The following is a 15,654-nucleotide window of genomic DNA, read 5'->3' as shown; positions in this document are numbered from 1 at the left end:
TTCCACTAGAGAACTATTATTGAACTACCGCACCAATCCCAAATTACATTTTTGGGCTCCTTCTTATTATGAGCATGTAAGTCTCCCTGTGTTTAAGATATCGAATGTCCACTAATTAAGTGAGTTACTGATAACTCATTTAATTAATATCTAAGTCCAAGAGTAGTACCACTCAACCTTATCATCATGTCGGACTAAGTCCACCTGCAGGGTTTAACATGACAATCCTTATGAGCTCCTCTTGAGGACATTATCAACCTAGTATCTCTAGGACACAGTTTCCTTCTATAATCAACAACACACACTATAAGTGATATCATTTCCCAATTTATCGGGCTTATTGATTCATCGAACTAAATCTCACCCATTGATAAATTAAAGAAATAAATATCAAATATATGTGCTTGTTATTATATTAGGATTAAGAGCACACACTTCCATAATAACCGAGGTCTTTGTTTCTTTATAAAGTCAGTATAAAAGAAACGACCTCAAATGGTCCTACTCAATACACTCTGAGTGTACTAGTGTAATTATACAGTCAAGATAAACTTATACCTAATTACACTACGATCTTCTAATAGTTTGTTCCTTTCCATTTTGGTCGTGAGCTACTGTTTATAATTTATAAGGTACTGATAATATCATCTTCTGTATGTGACACCACATACTATATTATCTACAATATAAATTAATTGAACAACTACAACTAAATGTAGAAAATTTGACCAAATGTGATTCTTTATTCATAATGAATGTTTACAAAGCTTAGGCTTTCAGTATACACTCCAACAGAACCTTCTTTTATAGCCTTCAAGTTGGGGTTGATTTCCATTATCAATCGCCTGATGAGTCTGCTGATTTTACTCATCAGTCGATTGATATGTCGAACCCTATTATTTAAACTTACATAACAGCTCTTTCTTGATCTGTTTGACCACCATCAGTTGATTGATGAAACTCATAAGTTGATTGATGCCACCAATCGAGTCTAACAACTGAATCAACTTGCTTCTATTTAGTTCTAATTGTCATCAGTCGATTGATATAACTCATTGATAAGCCATTATTTGATACTTTATTTTGGGTGGTAATTTGGTGTTTTTATTCATTTGCATACTTAAAGTACACCTTGAACCATGTTTATGAGTTGAAGATTATTTTGAATATCATTGTATTTTTTCCTTGACTTATGACATTATTCCTTACATATTTGAATTTGATCTTGTAGGACGAGGAAGTGGGTTCAAATTGCTACATGGTTCAAGAGAAGATGGAATTGCAAGGGGAATCTTGGTTCATCCAACTAAATGAAGGAGCTTTAAGCTCTACTTGGGATCAATGTTATCCCACACTATTACCTTGATCTTAACCCAAGTCAAACCCTCTTGCCAAATCCCTAAAATCCTAATTGAACCAGACCTAAACCATGATTTCACAATAGGTTCAAACCACTGCATAAAACCCACTTTTTCACATATAAGTAGTGGCTCAGGTTTCTATTTGTCCGTAATTTCTTCATCTGCAACCCTCAATTCCACCTCTGATCATCTTCTCAAGCGATGACGTTAGAGAGGGAGCTTCAAGGAAGCTACTAGACCATTTTCCAACCAGCTTGAAGTTTGTTGATGGGAGGTTTCGACGACACATATGCTGCTGTCCAAATTCTCTATTTCTGCCACTGATGGAGGTGTTCCTCCCATCCAGTGATTCCGCTTCACATCAGAAAGCATCAGCAACGTTCCTATGGTGTTACTGGGTCCATTCCAATGCTCTTTCACTCATCATCATATCCCCCCTGGAGCAAAAGTTCAGATTGGTAGATTCCAGTCTTGCGTTTTCAGTTTTGATTTAATTCTTGCATTCATCATTAGAGTGGTCTCTGTGGTGAAGATTGCAAGCTTCGAATTGATTCTAGAGTTTAGAAGCTACTTGTACATCTTCTTCGACGACCAAAGTTGGGCCTTTTTGTCTCCGACCTCTTGTGTTGGTTGTGAGTTTGGATCGGTTCCTTTTATTTATTATTTTTTGTAGCTTAAAACAGATTTTGTTTGATGTTTATTGAATTTAATTCCATAGTTAGATTTCTTATATATCTTGCTTTTTCTTTTCTTATCTTATTCATCGCTTTAGATAAGATTTTATTAGTGTTTTGTTATTTTATTTCTTAGTTTAATTATGTTGATGATGAAACTCATAGCGTAGAGTGACAATGCATTGTGGATTAATTGTTGGCACTTAGTTAGATTTCATTCAAGCATTAGATTAGTTTCCTACTTGTTTTATTTTTCATTTGTTGGATTTAGAACTACAAAAACCAAACAACCCCCATTTCCATGTTAAAAATCCCAAAATATGAATAACAAACAATCTTAGATTATCATCGTATCGATGCATTCATTGGGAGACGACCTGAGTCATTTCTATACTGCATTAGTATAGTTAGAGGGGTTTGGAACTTAAATTCTTTTGATATCGTTTCACGACAAAAATAATTTTATCACTCATCAGTCGACTAATGTCATCAGTTGAGTCTAACAACCGAATCAATTTACTTTTGTTCAGTTTCTAAAGCCACCAGTCAACTGATCAAACACATTAGTAAATTGATATCTTAGTTTTATAAACATAGATCTCTAAATGAACTCTATTTCGCAATAAAATTTGTCTCATTTTGATATCTGACTCAAAAGTTATATCCTTCAGAAGTTTTCTCTATCGAAACATCCTCATTGCCTAACATCCGATCAACCTCGACCTACTGGGACTTCACGCCTCATCGCTAAGTGTCCAGTCACCTATGAGCCACTTAGGCTTTCCATCTCATATCAAGTGTCCAGTTCTCCATGATCCACTTGTATTTTCTGTTGCCAACTTTCCATTAGACTTTAGATCACCAAGTGTCCAGTCCTCCATGACTTACTTGGACTTTTCTCTTACCAACTATGCATTGAACTTTTGATCACCAAGTATCTAATCCTCCGTGATCCACTTAGACTTTTTTCTTGCCAAATTTTCATTGGACTTCCGATTATCAAGTGTTTGGTCATCTATAACCCACTTGGACTTTTCTTTTGCTAACTTTCCGTTAGACTTCGGATCACCAAGTGTCTAGTTCTCTGTGATCCACTTGGACTTTTCTCTTGTAGTCAAGTGTCCAGTCACTTTGACCTACTTGACTTCTTACTAACATATTATCAAATATAGAAACTCAAACTTGAGTCAATCCGAGCTTAGTCAACCTGGTCAACCTTGACCTGATGTCGATAAACACCAACATGTATGTAGGTTGATACTTTACAGAGACGCCCCACTTGTTGGGTGGTATTTCGCAATACACACAAAAGGAATGATGACATCTTTGTCAATACTCGATCAAAGATCATAGAAGTAAGAATTTAAATTTTATTACCGCTCATATTTAACAATTACCAGCTTTATTTATTGTATATTAGATATTAATAATATTTTTTTACATAGGATAAAATCATTAATCGAGTTGCTGAGGTGTCTCAACCTGTTATAGAGGAAGGGGAGTAACAAACTCCATCAGACAATGTACTAAATAAGATCTATTATAACATTGTCAGTGGAAGAAAAAGAACTCTTTATATTACCTTAGCTCCCAGACGAAAGTTGCATATGATTGTGTGATGACTCCTAGTCTCAAGGGTTGCCTAACTTCTTTATATAATGAAGTACAATCATTACGAAAAGAGAGTCAAGATTTAAGGGATCAGGTCACATCATTAAAGTAGCCTCGAGATAGTAATGAGAAATTGATGAAAAATCAGGTCAAGACGTTACTAGAGCGGCAAATGTAAGAATTCATAGATCGATGGACTATAAATTTTCCAATGCCACATGGTTTTAACTCACAGGATACTCAAGATCCGAATGCTACTGAAGAGTAGTTCTTCTGAGGTGTGTTTACCTTCAACTTCATTTTTTTTTGTTTATCACTTATAAAGCATGGAAAATAATTTTTTTAATTGTGATATTATATATATGCATCTCCAATTGTATTACTTCTTTATAGTTCTAATTGTATTACATCTTTTCAGGAACAATGTAAATAAAAGATCAGCACTTAGAAGAATTAGATTTGACTCTATATTATATCATTAAGGTATGCATTCTTTTAAATCATGTTAAACTTGTGTTGATCAATTTTTTATTCTGCTAAGTAGTTTAACTTTACAAAAAAAATAATGAACTAAGTAACACAGAACCTGGGGTGACTGGCTCAACCCCACGAAAATTTTCCACTGACCGCTAGGGTAAATCAAAAAGTGCTCGCGGTAGGCGGCCCAGCATCCCATGGTTGCATGACCATTTGGAGGAAAAAAATCCTACAAATACACTGTAACTGGGGATCAAATCACGGGTGCTTGGGTGACAACTTAGCGCCTTCCACTATACCATAGCCCTAGGGGCATAATAAGTAGTTTAACTTTAGATTCATATATAAGTAGTTAATTGTGATATTAACTTTCCTCTTGCTCGGGCTCCTCCTTTCCTCAAGTCCTCCCTTCTCATATTGGTTTGTGGATCTGAAACGGTAACACAAATTAGAGGTTGGCTCCTCCGGCCTAACTCCTTCGACGCTTAAGTTAGTAATTTATCAAGAAAGAAGGAAAGAAGAATAAGAAGAACTTGAAGAAGAAAGAACCGTCTCCACTAGCTAGAAGACGACCATCATACCTAGGAGTTATCATTTAATGTGTTTATATAGCTGTCAGAAAGGAAATCTCCGCATCATCCGTATTCATCCCTGTCCACTTTTTCATAAAGTTGTTCTATGGAACACAGAGTTATTACTCGACTATACTTCGTAAGATTGCTCACTCTGTGGAACACAGAATTATTGCTTGGCGCATCCTTTGTAAGATTGCTCTTGTGGAACGTTGCGTTATTATTGCTCAACTATCCATTGTAAGATTGCTCTGTGGAACACAGAGTTATTGCTCGGTGCATCCTTTATAAGATTGTTGATGCAGGAGAGAATCCAAAATTGGAGTTTTTTTAAGTAGTTATCCATTAATTAAGTTTAGTTTAGTTTTTATATTTAATTTTATCCTAAATCTTAGGAACCGAGTCTTGATAGTTAATTTATCATAAAATTTAGGGAATAAATCTAGTTCGTTATTTTTCTATTTAGATTTGTTTTGAGGGTTTTGAGAACTATATAAACCTATATATGCTTAGATAATGTTTATGCATGGATAAGTTATTTTGATATTGAATCAATTGGTTTCGCTTAAGTCACGTTACGGCTACATCTATTTTGTTCTTTATTTTTCGCTCTTATTTTCTCAAGAAGGTTTTTTAAAATCTATCTTGAACTACTTCTTATTTCATTATTTCTCTCTTGTTTCTTCTTAATCCCTCTGTAACTTCACACCTTAGAATAATCTATATTCTGCTCTGTGTCAGTTGGTATCAGAGCCCATTAAGATCCAATGGAGGGTCGTCGTGGGCATGGTCATAATCGTGAAAGGCAAGTTCCAACTGAGGAAGCCTCACTTTGTGGTCATAGCACCCAAGACGAGATTCAGTATCTACAGAGACAAGTCACAAAGTTATCTCAACGTCTAGCGACACGAGAACGTAAATATTGTAAGTTCCTTTATTCCCCTTTTGAAAAATCTCTAATTTCCAATCGAGAAGAGTTGTCCAAGTACAATTTTGGTTTCAAGAAATACGGGTTCAACCACCCCACCACCTACAACTTCGAGAGAACATCAACTCCCCAATGCCTCTACGCCCCTGGTTCAACCACCCCACCACCTACAACTTCGAGAAAACACCAACTCCCCAGTGCCTCTACGCCTCTTCTTCCTCTCACGACGGCAGAGACAACCATGAGGATGCGGACCTCAACAACATCGAGTATGACCAATCCTACTCTCTCAATCATCCAATCGTAGGAGGTAGCGAAGATGACGACGAGGTCAAATTATTTGATGATCCAATTTATGGCGAAGACGAGATCGAAACACTAGGCAAACCGATATTTGATGATGAGTTGACAAGGTACTCTATAGTGATGACCATGAGATTTTGGTCTTATTTGAAGATACAATTTGTGCCGTATCGGAAGATAATGTGAAGAAAAGGGAGACTATGGATGTTGAAGACATTATTTGAACTCGAGGATGAGCTCTTTTCAACCTGGGGCATCTGATGCAGGAGTATCCAGTGACACAATCATCTCGTACCATCCAACATGGTTATGTTCCCCTTGAAATTGTTATGAGAAGAAAATAAGGCTACCAACTTTCCTTTTGAATCTAGAAGAAGGACGATCGAGGTCACTTACATGGAAGATGATGAGTTCATGGTCTTCTGACGTGGTTGCACTCTATTCAGAGTCTGGACGAGATGGAATCCCTTCAGATTTGGTAACTAATAACTCTACACTACTTTCTATGTCCAGATTTTTGAACAAGATGAAGCATGAAGACATGGTCTATACTTTGCTTCCTTACAAAAGCGATAAAATAGACCTAGACTTGGATCTACCAGCTGAGGTGCAACAACTCCTATCCAACTTTGCTAATTTGATGGTTGAAGACCTTCCTTTGGGACTTTCCTTTAGGAGAGACATTCAACTCCAGATTAATCTCGTTCAGGGGTCAAGCTTACCTAACCGGCCGGCATACCGTTTTATCCCTAAGGATGCTGAAAAACTACAACGATAAGTTGTGGAACTATTGAGACAAGGTTATACTTGTGAGAGTATAAGCCCTTGTGCAGTCCCTTCCCTACTCGTGCCAAAGAAAGGTGGTTTGTGGTGCATGTGTATTGATAGTATAGTCATTACCACAATCATGGTGAAGTATATATTTTCAATTCCTCGCTTAGATGACATGTTGGATCAACTTTCCAGTTCAAAGATCTTCTCCAAGATTGATCTTAGGAGTGGATACCACCAGATTCGAATCAAGCCCGGAGATAAATGGAAGACCGCCTTCAAGACACAACATGGATTGTACGAGTGGATGGTCATGCCTTTTGGACTATCCAATGCACCCAACATGTTCATGAGATTCATGCATCAAGTCTTACGACCTTTCATGGGAGATTGGTGGTTGTATACTTGGACGACATCCTCATTTATAGCCCGACACGAGCTTTGCACCTTGATCACCTTCGCACTATTTTTGAGAAGCTATAGGCGGAACACTTGTTCATCAACAACAGGAAGTGTTCTTTCTTCACAACCTCAATTTTGTTTCTTGGATTTATAGTGTCTGCCAATGGTGTTCATGCAGATCCATCAAAGATAGAAGCAGTTTTAGAGTGGCCGCAACCAAAAACCATTCACGACATCCAAAATTTTCAAGGATTTGCCTCTTTTTATTGTCGATTCATCTAAAATTTTAGCACCTTAATTACTCTTATCACTGAGAATCTCAAGGGGCAGGGGTTCAAGTGGACTGAAGTGGCTACAACTAGTTTTCAATTGATGAAGGAAAAGATGATCAAAGCACCCATTCTAGCACTTCCAGAGTTCACATTCACGCTGAAGCATCAATCCAAGAGTCTCAATTGTGTTGTAGATACTCTAAGCTGTCATTCTTCCCTGCTTACTACCATGAGCATTATGGTTGTCGGGTTTGAATCTTTCTTAGATATACAACACATTATCAGTGAATTACATAACGAAGGACACTTTGACTGAGATAAGACATTAGCCTTCATCTCTTCCAACTTCTATTGGACCAAGCTAACTAGTGGCGTAGCTCATTTCGTGGGCCATTGCTTTGTTTGTCGGCAATCTAAGGGAACCCTCACCAATGCTGATTCTATTCTAGTTATGGTGGATCAATTCTCCAAGATGGCTCACTTTGTGGCGTGCAGAAAAATCATGGATGCTGTTCGGATTGCCACCCTCTTCTTCAAAGAGATTGTGCGTTTACAGGGTATTTCTCAAATTATTACTTCGGATCGTGATACTAAATTTGTTAGTCAATTTTGGAAGATTTTATGGGAAAAGCTAGGGACGAAGCAAAACTTCAGCAGCGCCTATCACTCTTAGACAGATGGGTCAGACTGAGGTAGTGAATCAGAGCTTAGGAAATCTTCTGAGATGTCTCACAGGAACCAAACTGAAACAATGGGATCTAGTTTTACCTCAAGTAGAATTTGCATACAATAGATCAAAGAACAGGACCAGTGGTTTGAGTCCTTTCGAAGTTGTTTATGGACGAAACTCATCTAGGGTACTGGATTTAGTCCTTATTTCGTGTCCCGGACAAACTAACCCTAAGGTTGAGGAGATGGCCGAGCATCTTCGAGTTATTCATGAGCAGGTTAAGCAAGCTATTCAAGAAAGTAACACCGAATACAAGATCAAGGCATATCAGCATCGACGTCTGGTTCTTTTTGACATTGGTGATATGGTTTGAGTTGTATTAACTCATGACCGTTTCCCTGTTGGTGAATACAACAAGCTCAAAGATCGAAACATTAGATCTTGCGAGATACTAGAAAAGATTAATGACAATGCCTACAGGTTGCAACTTCCTAGCCATTTAAAAACTTCTGATGTTTTTAATGTAAAATACCTACGTCATTGTACTCTGGAGCCGGATACACCCACCCTAAACTCGAGGACGAGTTCTCTTCAACTCCAGGTGACTTATGCCGGAGAGAATCCAAAATTGGGGTATTTTAAGTAGTTATCCGTTAATTAAGTTTAGTTTATTTTTTATATTTAATTTTGTCCTAAATCTTAGAAACCGAGTTTTGATAGTTAATTTATCATAAAACTTAGGGAATAAATCTAGCTGATTATTTTTCTATTTAGATTTTTTTTTAGGATTTTGAGAGCTATATAAACCTATGCTTAGATGATGTTTATGGACAAGTTATTTTGATATTGAATCAATTAGTTTCGCTTAAGCCACGTTACGACTATATCTCTTTTGTTCTTTATTTCCTGCTCTTATTTTCTCAAGAAGGTTTTTAAAACCTATCTTGAGCTACAATTCTTATTTCGTTATTTCTCTTTTGTTTCTTTTTAATCCCTTTGTAACTTCATGTCTTAGAATAATCTATATTTTGCTCGACGTCAATTGCTCTATGGAACACAGGGTTATTGCCCAGCTATCCTTTGTAAGATTGCTTTGTGGAATACAGAATTATTGCTATGCAGGCATTGAAGATATTGCTTGACTATATTTATCCATCCTTCAAGAAAGAAATTTAACTATATTACTCTAAAGAATCCAATACACCTTTCGAGGTAAATCCAGTTACCATCAAGTAGGATGGTTTCAAAATAGAAAATGTAGTGTACTTTAAATCATGTCTTTGTTTTTTTAAATAACCTATCATTTTATACTTATTGCAAGTTGTGATGATGAGATGTGATGTATTAATTTTTTAGATTTGAATTGGAATGTAATGAATTTGAATTATATTATTTTTTAACTATCTATCATTTTAGATTTTATATATATCTTGTACGATGAATTTGATAGTGTTGTTTGAATGTATGGTTTGTGTTTGATGTTGTGTGTATCATGTGTACAGAAATATATTGTGAACGCGTGGTTTGTGGTTTAATAGTATGAATGGATTTGGATTTGAGTATGTTTACACGATACATTCGAATGTATCATGAATATGAATGTGTTTAAATTTGAATGTGAATGTTATAGATTGTATCGTTGGATGTGAATAAGTATTGGCTTAATTTGTTTATGATGTATGGTATCAACCGGATGAAATCTCTCAAAGAGGGGAGACCTGTCAAAATATTTTAGAAAATTAACGACGGAATTATTATTTCCGTTGCTAATGTTAATGATGAAGATTAACTTCCGTTGTTAAATTTAGCAATCGAATTTTAATATCGTCGCTAAGTTAATTATCGACGGAAATAATATCGATCGCTAAAATAATGTCTATGACTGAAATTGGTGCAATCAAAATATTCAATCGCTAATCAATCGATAAGATAGTGACCGATTAACGATTGAACTATTCGATCACTATTCAGTGTTCTTTTTATGATGTATGTAATTTATGATGTTTGACCCATAAAAAAATTGTAGAGAAAATAATAGATTTTTATATTTTAACGTGACATATTGGGGACTTTAAAAAAAAAGTTAATTTGGAATTTTAACCGTGTGTAACTTATTAAACAAAAGCAATAGGAGAAACTCTCTTCAATACTTTCACCAAAACTGTAGGCAATATATTTCCTTTTTTCCTAAAAAAAAATCATATAATAAGATAAAAAATATATGTATAAAATCCTAAAACCAATACAGCAATCGACCATATACATCACCAAAGCCAACTATGCCTACTATCTATAACCTTCATATTTGTTGCAACCAAAGGCATCTCCCCATACAAGTTAGTAAACAAATTGAGGCAATGAGTTCTTTTGTCGCTATGTCCTCCCAAACTACTAATCCCACTCGATCCGATCTCAAAGATTCTCCCTGCAAGAGCACAGATCTATCCATTAAGTCCTGTAATAATTAAATAAATAAACAAATCATTCTATCATGCATCAAACTCGTTCCTCACCTTTCACCCAAATTGGTGGAGCACCTGTTGCGTTTGCGACCAGAAAAGACATCGCAATATCTTCACAGTTTCTGCAAAGTTATCAATCAAGATATTCAACACAAACCTTGTTGGATATATAAGAAAATACAGGTTTCTGAGACAGATGCTGAGGAAGATCGTATGTTTGTGACCTGTATTTGGTGACATACTGTCTGATGGATTTAGGCATGTGATTTGTGTAAAGATCAAGGTACTTCTTGTGGAAGAAGGAAGCCTTGGAGAGCACCATGCTGTAAGTGCCCGTCCACCACACCGACCACCACCCTCCGTACTTGTAATACTCTCTGTTGTTGTCTCTCTGCACGAGGGAAATCGAGGATGAGCTGCAGGAACCAAATCTGACAGAAAGCAAATAAAGAAGGGGATCAGTTGGAGAAGCGGTACCGTCTTACTGTCCAGCCAATGCATGCGGGGAACGAAGCCAACCATGGTATTGGGGGCGCTCTGCCACACGCGGAAAGCCAAGTCCATGGAGCTGCAAGGAAAGAGGACGTCGTCGTCAATGGAGAAGACGGCGTCGGTCTTCAAGCCCTTCGTGTCTCTGAACCTGTTGTTCAAACTATCTTCCTCGTTCAGATCGAACTTGAGATCCATCCCCTCGCAGCTCTTGGAATTCTGCTGCGCCACCTGCCACAGCGACTCGCGTAGAGAATCCGAAGGCCGATCCGGCTCGCTCCACACTATGTGGATAGATTCCACGCCGGCGCAGGAAGAATAGTGACTCACAGATTGCTTGAGGAGGTCATTTCTTTTCCACGTGTTGATCAAAACCGTGTAGCCGCTCCTGTAAAATGAAATCAATGATTAATTTAGGAATTTATTTGTGCTCGTATTATATACTAAATTTATTATTATTATTATTAGAACAAATTTTCTTACACTGCTCTGAAAAACAAGTATAAGTTTGAGAAACTCGTCAGTCTCTGTTTTTTTTAACCCTGTTTAGAAATGGAAAAGGAGAGAGAAATGCTTATTAATGACTTTGATTTAAGGGCATCTAAACTTTTGAATGAGATTTTTTATAGCCCTAATATACCACATCAATACCATATAAAAATTTTAAAAAATTACTATTCTATCTACACTGAAAAACCTCTGTATAATTTTTTTTATGAAACCTACCTTACAAATTATATATCTTCCTATATTACAAATCACAAATAACATTATTTTATCATTACTTATAAGTTCAATCTTCAAAAATAAAAATAAAAACAGATTTAAGATTTTAATACTGTTCTTAAACTACAAACCTTAAATCTCATCTCAACAATAGTTCAAACATTTTTATTAATTTCTTTTAATTTTACAAGCCTCTTACAAATGTAAAGATATCTAAGAGAACAAAGGTTGTTTTAAATCCACGAAAGTAAGAGCTTCTTTGCAGTTTTGGAAATGTTTTGTGTTCATCTCATCTCTTAAATTTGCTAACAGTTTTCTGGATTTTCTGGATGAGATTATATATAAATCATTAATTAGCCTTCTGCTCGGCCATATATGATCTTATGTGAATAAGAATAAATCTAGATAATAATAATAATAATTAAAAAGGCTAAGCAGGAAAGAAATTAAAAATTAGTTTGCAGAGTATATTAATTAGTAAATTGGTCCAGGACGTAGATTGAACAGCTTGGAAAATGACGAAAACTCCCCACATGCGAATATATGGATCAGAAAAGAGCACATGATTAAATAAATTAGAATTGAAGTTAAAATCCGCAGGATTCACGTATCGAATTAATTAATGCGTTGCTTTATTTTGTTCGACGGATCACGCGAGAAGGACGACAAAAGCATTTATGATCATAAAGATAGATCGAAGAAAGTGGCCAAACAATGAGAATTACTGTAACTAAAGATTAACTAAGAATAAAAAATGATTATAACTATCAAATTAAGTCCAGGAGCGATCGCAGTTTAGGAGGCTAGAGCGAACCCGGAAGGCGTCGACGACGACGTTTCGTAGCGAAGGAGTCGGCGCCACCGGCCTGCGCCGACGAGGAGGAGGAGGAGGAGGAAGAGGAGGAAGATGATCCAAGAGGGGAGCAGCCGGAACTTTGGATGCCGGAACTTGAGGGGCGTTCTCCGGCCGCCAGTGGTGGAGAAGAACAGGGGACTGCCTCCGCCGCCCCCGCCGCTCCCGGCGCCGTTACCACCTCCTCTCATCGACAAGAAAGTTGGAAGATGTTGATGTGGAATGGAAAGGACGAGATAGATAGATTCGACGCTACGCGGTTTTTATAATTTGTTCGGGTTTAAGCCGCTGCTTGCATCCGCCATTTTTCTCGCCTTTAGTTGGTCGCCACCACTGGAGGTCAATATAATTTATTCTATTCTATTTAATTCTTGTCTATCGATTATTTATTTATAAATGGACTTTTAAAATCGATATCGAAAGATTTTCCGATAGAATTAAATGACAAAATTCGCAAAGGTCTAAAAAAAATTATGTAAAATTAGTCGATGAGTTGTTGAAATTACAATAAAAATTATTTTTAATTAATCTTTCATACAAATTCAATCATAAATATAATACATTTTCTCCACTACTCTTTCCTTATCCGTGCCTCGAGTGAATTGAATCATAACCGACCTTATTTTATCTAAATGGAAGGAAATAAAATAATAATAAAGAAATATTAAAACGTAGGAAAAAAAGGAAGACATTGCTTGGGGAGTTAGAAATCCGCATTGTCGTACAAATTTGAGCGGGTCAAACAAATTTGAAATCAGATGAAAACAAGGAAATTAATTATTTACGACCAGAATTTTAGTCAGAGAAAGTGAGATGTCTTTCCAAAAAATAAAATTGTGGAATCAGATGAGATCGAATAGGGAGCGATGCATCTGTCCTATAAAAATTTTCTATCGATTAGAATCAATCGAGGAGTGTTTGAATGGACGGTCCGAAATTTTAACATTTGGTAGTTATATGTCTCATTTAAAGAAATTTTTTTTATAAATATGTTGATACATGTTTTGATAAATAAATACAAGAAATGATCTGATAATCAAGGTCAATGTGACGTGACAGTCAAAATTAGGATAGGAGTGTACCCCCATCTAACCTCGTTGTTTCACCTGGTATCAATGTTCTTGGATTTAGCTTGCGCAGTGTGCGCTCGGCCAAATAAAAGATCGGTCAGGCCTAAAGTACTCAACATCATAAATCTCTATGTGTGCCCGACCGGATGAAAGATTGGCCGGACCTAACGCCCTTAGCATCATAAAACTCTATGTGGTCCGATCGGATGAAAGACCGATCGGGTCTAAAGCAGGCAACGTCATAAATCTCTCCATGTACATGCGACCCAAATCTTTCTGTATATGTCTGAACAGATAAATAAAGGTCGATCAGATGCAAGGCGATTAATTTAATAAAGCTCCGATCGGAATTAAGAAACTTAGTTATATACTTATTGTTGAATGGATCTTCAATACACATAGTTTATCAGAGGGTTACCTAAGCAGATTTAATTTCTAGCATGTTTAACGTATCATATAAATCTTTAATCAGATTTATGACAACATTCAATGCATAACAGAGCAACTCAATGCAAGGATAAGCATAAGGATGGTCAACCTTGTTAGTCAGCCGAAATATATTCAGTAGACAAGTAACAGACAATATTTTAATAACCTATCAAAGTTGTCGGAAATATTCCTTTGGGACCTCCTTCGGAAACTACTTATTTCCTATTGAGCAACCATTTATGACAACATACTCTTGTAACGACTTCATCAAAGGCTTAAGCCAGAAACGATAAAAGAGATATATCCGTAAATCGATAAAAGATTCCTTGGAGACTCATTATATAATAAACTAACAAACTCCTACACATGATATCACCTCATAATCACGGAGATTATGAGAGATGATATAACAAAGGATTTTCTTCATTGACAAGGTACGCAATCTATATCATTTGAGCTTTATTCTCACGCGAGCACTTCTCTGTTCTTAATTCATCTATCCAGGACCGTACTAACTTGAACGTCGAAAAGTCTTGCCAAGGATCTCTTTCCCTGATTTTTAGTCACTAACTCTTTGTTGAATATCATCAGCATGTGCATAGAATCGCAAGGAAACTTGACCAAGAAAAAATAAGTCTTCTTTCAATCAACTATCCAGTCATCATCATCAATATATCATCTCTTTAGCTTCCTAACAAGATCATATATATGTTATAATTAAGAATCAAATAATAAATTCTTATAGGATAATTTGACATTCTTTGACTCCACCATAACTCAGAGAACGATAGACACGGTCTTCCAATTCGAAGTGAAGGAATTCTGAATCGACTTTTCCGCGAACTTGCTGCAGTTAGTGATGAGGCACGCCAATGTTTCTCATGCATGGCCCCATCTAATTTTCAAGAATCAGTAAGTCAGACCGATTCAGGGCCTTTGACCAGTCTTAGTTTGAAAATAATATTGTGGCAATTGAATATAATTTAACTTTTGAAATCTATTTAAATGAATTGATTAGTATATTTGATATCACGAGAGATAATGGATATAGTCACTATCCGGGCAAGGTTGAATTGATTAAGTACGGAATAGAGTTTTAGATAAAAAAATAATTTATTGTTTAAGATTTATGGAATATTAATTAAATTTAAATACATTGAATTAAATTTATTTATCCATCAAATGATCTGAATTGATAATCTCAGGTTGAATTGATAATCTCAGATTGTTAGTAGATATTGGCTAAGCGAAGAGGCCGACCGAGCTGGAGGTCGGCCGGGTGAAGAGGTCGAGCGAGCTGGAGGCTTGTCGGGTGTAAACTAGAAAGTGACCGGACGAGCATGCTTCCGAGCGACCGAGCGAGCGAACAGCTGAGTGAAGCGACTGGTCTAGAGCTGAGCGAATCGAGGCCTGCGATAAACATAGCTTCCTTGAAACAGATTTGTCACACCTCCGGCTATGTTTCGAGGCTTTCTCGGAGCGTCTGTTTCTCAGGATACAACGGTGTACTGTGATTCCACCAAACATTGGTGGTCACGGCAAATTGAATGGTACCTAAACTATCACATGCACTCCGTTGAGCAA

General features: G+C 36.6%; 1 protein-coding gene across 1 annotated transcript; it reads right to left on the bottom strand.

The window, feature by feature from the left end:
• Positions 1 to 10,264: 10,264 nt before the first annotated feature.
• LOC121999861 (glycosylinositol phosphorylceramide mannosyl transferase 1-like) lies at positions 10,265 to 12,818 on the bottom strand. Its single transcript, XM_042554494.1, has 5 exons — positions 12,533 to 12,818; positions 10,981 to 11,380; positions 10,728 to 10,894; positions 10,555 to 10,625; positions 10,265 to 10,466 (listed from the first exon to the last, which is right to left on the bottom strand). Exons 1-5 carry the CDS (start codon positions 12,760 to 12,762, stop codon positions 10,306 to 10,308), a joined length of 1,029 nt encoding a protein of 342 aa, XP_042410428.1. The 5' UTR covers positions 12,763 to 12,818; the 3' UTR covers positions 10,265 to 10,305.
• Between the last annotated feature and the right edge of the window lie 2,836 nt (positions 12,819 to 15,654).

This window comes from Zingiber officinale, chromosome 7A (assembly GCF_018446385.1).
Source record: "Zingiber officinale cultivar Zhangliang chromosome 7A, Zo_v1.1, whole genome shotgun sequence".
Taxonomy (NCBI): domain Eukaryota; kingdom Viridiplantae; phylum Streptophyta; class Magnoliopsida; order Zingiberales; family Zingiberaceae; genus Zingiber; species Zingiber officinale.
Note: the sequence above shows the minus strand (reverse complement) of the source record. Positions and strands in the feature narration are given on the sequence as shown.

Excerpts from the sequence above, each read along its gene's own strand:
- LOC121999861 (XM_042554494.1), bottom strand. The coding sequence starts at position 12,762 with ATGAGAGGAGGTGGTAACGGCGCCGGGAGCGGCGGGGGCGGCGGAGGC. Across the intron at positions 11,381-12,532 it reads TCGTCGTCGACGCCTTCCGG|GAGCGGCTACACGGTTTTGA; the intron begins GTTCGCTCTAGC and ends TTCATTTTACAG. Across the intron at positions 10,895-10,980 it reads ATTGGCTGGACAGTAAGACG|AGAGACAACAACAGAGAGTA; the intron begins GTACCGCTTCTC and ends TCCCTCGTGCAG.